The sequence below is a fragment of the Hyla sarda genome, chromosome 12 (assembly GCF_029499605.1).
Source record: "Hyla sarda isolate aHylSar1 chromosome 12, aHylSar1.hap1, whole genome shotgun sequence".
Lineage (NCBI taxonomy): Eukaryota > Metazoa > Chordata > Amphibia > Anura > Hylidae > Hyla > Hyla sarda.
Window position 1 is genome coordinate 52,800,744 of NC_079200.1, and position 5,829 is coordinate 52,806,572.

The 5,829-nt window shown below is 52.3% G+C and overlaps 1 protein-coding gene across 3 annotated transcripts in view; it reads left to right on the forward strand.

Annotated features, from left to right (window-relative positions):
* The first annotated feature begins 661 nt into the window (after window positions 1-661).
* The window catches only part of LOC130296867 (pregnancy zone protein-like), a 595,153-nt gene continuing 589,985 nt past the window's right edge, over window positions 662-5,829 (forward strand). For all 3 annotated transcript variants that reach the window (XR_008849317.1, XR_008849318.1, XM_056548877.1), the window contains exons 1-2: window positions 662-796; window positions 1,236-1,357. Coding sequence is in view for 1 of the 3 variants with exons in the window: in XM_056548877.1 (XP_056404852.1) it covers window positions 718-796; window positions 1,236-1,357 (201 nt within the window). In the remaining 2 variants the exon portion in view is untranslated. The remainder of the gene's footprint in view (window positions 797-1,235; window positions 1,358-5,829) is intronic.

A 5,829-nucleotide genomic window follows, 5' to 3' on the forward strand; every position in this document is an offset into this window, starting at 1 on the left:
TTATCCCTTAGCTGCTGCAACATAGCCTAATGATTACAGCCGCCATTAACCCTTCGCCACTCATTGTGAATCCAAGCCATTCTGGGCTGTGGATGAGTGGAAGACTGTTGTTTCTGCCACATATTACCCCCCTGTACTCTTCCCCTAAAGTACTGTAACCCTACTGCTTTCCCCCCCCTTCCTCTAACAGAGCTCTTTCGTCACTCTTACCTTCCATCGCTATCCATGTCCCCACCTCCCCTTCAAGACCGCCTATCACTTTCTGAGCCTCTGCCCTAGACAAAGTTCTAGCCACCTACTCTCCCCCTTTCCCGTACCACACACAGTACCCCTGCCACCTTCTGTACCCCCTCTCCTAACATTCCTTCAACCTTTCTGCCTTCTAGATCCCCCAACCCTTCCTGGCTTCTGCCTCTAGCCCCCTACCCTCACAAAGCCCACTCACAGAGCACTGGCATCTTCTGACTTTCCCACAACTAAGCCCTTGTCCTCCTATTGTAGTTCCATGTCACAACCTGGTCTGTGGGAAGTCAGAAGGAGTCAGGGGCTCTGTGGGTGGAGGGGGGGCTTGTAGGGGTAGGTTGGTTGAAACAGATGCCAGAGGGAGTTGTGGATTTGGAAGGCAGAAAGGTGGAAGGGCCGCTGTTAGGGCAGGGGATACAGAAAGTGGTAGGGGGTACTGTGTGTGGTATGAGAAAGAGGGGAAAGTAGGTGGCTATGGCTCTACCTAGGACCGGGGCTCAGAAGGAGGCAAGAAGTCTTGAAGGGGAGCTGGGGCCATGGATTAAGATGGAAGGTAAGTTTGTAAGGGCTCTGTTAGAGGAGGAGGGAGAAGGTGGTAGGGGTACAGTGCCTTAGGGGAAGAGCTCAGGGGAACAGAATGTGACAGGGGCACTAGGGGTCAGGGAGACATATGTTGGCAGTGAGTCTGCTGGGTTTCAGGATACAGAGAGTTGCAAGGACTTCTTGATGGGGAGTAGCCTCTGTAGGGGTGGGGTAAATGGGTACAGAAGGTGATAGGAACTCTGTGGGGGAAAGGTGACAGTACCTCTGTGGAAGGACAGAGAGGCACGAAGTGACAGACAAGTAATCTTCTTACCTGAGACCGCTACTTAGACTGTCCTTAGTGATTCCTTGGCTGGATCCGCTGTCTTTACTGCACTGGCAGACATCTCGACTCCCGCCACAACAGCCCGGCACAGAGTTTATTTTTAATATATTTTTGTTATTATCAGGAACATTTGGCGCCACCTCCTCACTCTGGACACATACCCAGGAGAGTAATCCTACCAACCTCTGCATCAGCCTCAGCATTACCGGATATCTGCCCCAACCGACAAGGAGCTGCTATGATCTGGTAAGTTTCTATTTAATCATGTAGTGGCTACCCAAGCATGGCTTGTTGCAGTGATAATGGGGGGGGTTATCATTGTGGCACCATGTGTCAGTAGCTTTAATAGTTAGCTAACCCCTAGACTCTCCTTGTCCTCATTGTGATGCAATGTGCATCTGTGTGTGGAGGGGGAGCGCTCTCTGCTGGGTAGCGGTGGTGGATGTCCGGATGTCTGCCTGTGCAGTGAGGACAGCAGTTCCTGCTAAGATGTCACTAAGGACAGGCTAAGCAGCTGTCCCAGGCCGGAAGACTGCTGTCCTGTCACTTTGTGCCCCCCCCCCCCCCCTGTCCTTCCACAGAGACCATGTCACCTTTCCCCCACAGGGTGCCTTCCATCTTCTGCACCATTCTTCCCTACCCCCACAGAGGCTACACCCCATCGAATAGTTCTCGCAATTCTCTGTACCCTTGAACCCAGTAGAGTCTCTGCCACATTATCCCTTAGCTGCTGCAACATAGCCTAATGATTACAGCCGCCATTAACCCTTCGCCACTCATTGTGAATCCAAGCCATTCTGGGCTGTGGATGAGTGGAAGACTGTTGTTTCTGCCACATATTACCCCCCTGTACTCTTCCCCTAAAGTACTGTAACCCTACTGCTTTCCCCCCCCTTCCTCTAACAGAGCTCTTTCGTCCTCTTACCTTCCATCGCTATCCATGTCCCCACCTCCCCTTCAAGACCGCCTATCACTTTCTGAGCCTCTGCCCTAGACAAAGTTCTAGCCAATTACTCTCCCCCTTTCCCGTACCACACACAGTACCCCTGCCACCTTCTGTACCCCCTCTCCTAACATTCCTTCAACCTTTCTGCCTTCTAGATCCCCAACCCTTCCTGGCTTCTGCCTCTAGCCCCCTACCCTCACAAAGCCCACTCACAGAGCCACTGGCATCTTTTGACTTTCCCCAACTAAGCCCTTGCCTCCTTTTGTGTTCCATGTCGCGGTCCTTCCCCCCCAGGTCTGAGACATGGAATACATTAGGGGACAAGGGTTCTGTTGTGGGAAGTCAGAAGGAGTCAGGGGCTCTGTGGGTGGAGGGGGGGCTTGTAGGGGTAGGTTGGTTGAAACAGATGCCAGAGGGAGTTGTGGATTTGGAAGGCAGAAAGGTGGAAGGGCCGCTGTTAGGGTACAGTGCCTTAGGGGAAGAGTTCAGGGGAACAGAATGTGACAGGGGCACTAGGGGTCAGGGAGACATATGTTGGCAGTGGGTCTGCTGGGTTTCAGGATACAGAGAGTTGCAAGGACTTCTTGATGGGGAGTAGCCTCTGTAGGGGTGGGTAAATGGGTACAGAAGGTGATAGGCACTCTGTGGGGGAAAGGTGACAGTACCTCTGTGGAAGGACAGAGAGGCACGAAGTGACAGACAAGTAATCTTCTTACCTGAGACCGCTACTTAGACTGTCCTTAGTGATTCCTTTGCTAGATCCGCTGTCTTCACTGCTCTGGCAGACATCTCGACTCCCGCCACAACAGCCCGGCACAGAGTTTATTTTTAATATATTTTTGTTATTATCAGGAACATTTGGCGCCACCTCCTCACTCTGGACACATACCCAGGAGAGTAATCCTACCAACCTCTGCATCAGCCTCAGCATTACCGGATATCTGCCCCAAACGACAAGGAGCTGCTATGATATGGTAAGTTTCTATTTAATCATGTAGTGGCTACCCAAGCATGGCTTGTTGCAGTGATAATGGGGGGGTTATCATTGTGGCACCATGTGTCAGTAGCTTTAATAGTTAGCTAACCCCTAGACTCTCCTTGTCCTCATTGTAATGCAATGTGCATCTGTGTGTGGAGGGGGAGCGCTCTCTGCTGGGTAGCGGTGGTGGATGTCCGGATGTCTGCCTGTGCAGTGAGGACAGCAGTTCCTGCTAAGATGTCACTAAGGACAGGCTAAGCAGCTGTCCCAGGCCGGAAGACTGCTGTCCTGTCACTTTGTGCCCCCCCCCCCCCCACCCCCCCTGTCCTTCCACAGAGACCATGTCACCTTTCCCCCACAGGGTGCCTTCCATCTTCTGCACCATTCTTCCCTACCCCCCACAGAGGCTACACCCCATCGAATAGTTCTCGCAATTCTCTGTACCCTTGAACCCAGTAGAGTCTCTGCCACATTATCCCTTAGCTGCTGCAACATAGCCTAATGATTACAGCCGCCATTAACCCTTCGCCACTCATTGTGAATCCAAGCCATTCTGGGCTGTGGATGAGTGGAAGACTGTTGTTTCTGCCACATATTACCCCCCTGTACTCTTCCCCTAAAGTACTGTAACCCTACTGCTTCCCCCCCTTCCTCTAACAGAGCTCTTTCGTCCTCTTACCTTCCATCGCTATCCATGTCCCCACCTCCCCTTCAAGACCGCCTATCACTTTCTGAGCCTCTACCCTAGACAAAGTTCTAGCCACCTACTCTCCCCCTTTCCCGTACCACACACAGTACCCCTGCCACCTTCTGTACCCCCTCTCCTAACATTCCTTCAACCTTTCTGCCTTCTAGATCCCCAACCCTTCCTGGCTTCTGCCTCTAGCCCCCTACCCTCACAAAGCCCACTCACAGAGCCACTGGCATCTTTTGACTTTCCCCAACTAAGCCCTCTCCTCCTTTTGTGTTCCATGTCGCGGTCCTTCCCCCCCCAGGTCTGAGACATGGAATACATTAGAGGACAAGGGTTCTGTTGTGGGAAGTCGGAAGGAGTCAGGGGCTCTGTGGGTGGAGGGGGGGCTTGTAGGGGTAGGTTGGTTGAAACAGATGCCAGAGGGAGTTGTGGATTTGGAAGGCAGAAAGGTGGAAGGGCCGCTGTTAGGGCAGGGGATACAGAAAGTGGTAGGGGGTACTGTGTGTGGTATGAGAAAGAGGGGAAAGTAGGTGGCTATGGCTCTACCTAGGACCGGGGCTCAGAAGGAGGCAAGAAGTCTTGAAGGGGAGCTGGGGCCATGGATTACGATGGAAGGTAAGTTTGTAAGGGCTCTGTTAGAGGAGGAGGGAGAAGGTGGTAGGGGTACAGTGCCTTAGGGGAAGAGTTCAGGGGAACAGAATGTGACAGGGGCACTAGGGGTCAGGGAGACATATGTTGGCAGTGGGTCTGCTGGGTTTCAGGATACAGAGAGTTGCAAGGACTTCTTGATGGGGAGTAGCCTCTGTAGGGGTGGGGTAAATGGGTACAGAAGGTGATAGGCACTCTGTGGGGGAAAGGTGACAGTACCTCTGTGGAAGGACAGAGAGGCACGAAGTGACAGACAAGTAATCTTCTTACCTGAGACCGCTACTTAGACTGTTCTTAGTGATTCCTTGGCTGGATCCGCTGTCTTCACTGCACTGGCAGACATCTCGACTCCCGCCACAACAGCCCGGCACAGAGTTTATTTTTAATATATTTTTGTTATTATCAGGAACATTTGGCGCCACCTCCTCACTCTGGACACATACCCAGGAGAGTAATCCTACCAAACTCTGCATCAGCCTCAGCATTACCGGATATCTGCCCCAAACGACAAGGAGCTGCTATGATATGGTAAGTTTCTATTTAATCATGTAGTGGCTACCCAAGCATGGCTTGTTGCAGTGATAATGGGGGGGTTATCATTGTGGCACCATGTGTCAGTAGCTTTAATAGTTAGCTAACCCCTAGACTCTCCTTGTCCTCATTGTAATGCAATGTGCATCTGTGTGTGGAGGGGGAGCGCTCTCTGCTGGGTAGCGGTGGTGGATGTCCGGATGTCTGCCTGTGCAGTGAGGACAGCAGTTCCTGCTAAGATGTCACTAAGGACAGTCTAAGCAGCTGTCCCAGGCCGGAAGACTGCTGTCCTGTCACTTTGTGCCCCCCCCTGTCCTTCCACAGAGACCATGTCACCTTTCCCCCACAGGGTGCCTTCCATCTTCTGCACCATTCTTCCCTACCCCCACAGAGGCTACACCCCATCGAATAGTTCTCGCAATTCTCTGTACCCTTGAACCCAGTAGAGTCTCTGCCACATTATCCCTTAGCTGCTGCAACATAGCCTAATGATTACAGCCGCCATTAACCCTTCGCCACTCATTGTGAATCCAAGCCATTCTGGGCTGTGGATGAGTGGAAGACTGTTGTTTCTGCCACATATTACCCCCCTGTACTCTTCCCCTAAAGTACTGTAACTCTACTGCTTTCCCCCCCCTTCCTCTAACAGAGCTCTTTCGTCCTCTTACCTTCCATCGCTATCCATGTCCCCACCTCCCCTTCAAGACCGCCTATCACTTTCTGAGCCTCTGCCCTAGACAAAGTTCTAGCCACCTACTCTCCCCCTTTCCCGTACCACACACAGTACCCCTGCCACCTTCTGTACCCCCCTCTCCTAACATTCCTTCAACCTTTCTGCCTTCTAGATCCCCAACCCTTCCTGGCTTCTGCCTCTAGCCCCCTACCCTCACAAAGCCCACTCACAGAGCCACTGGCATCTT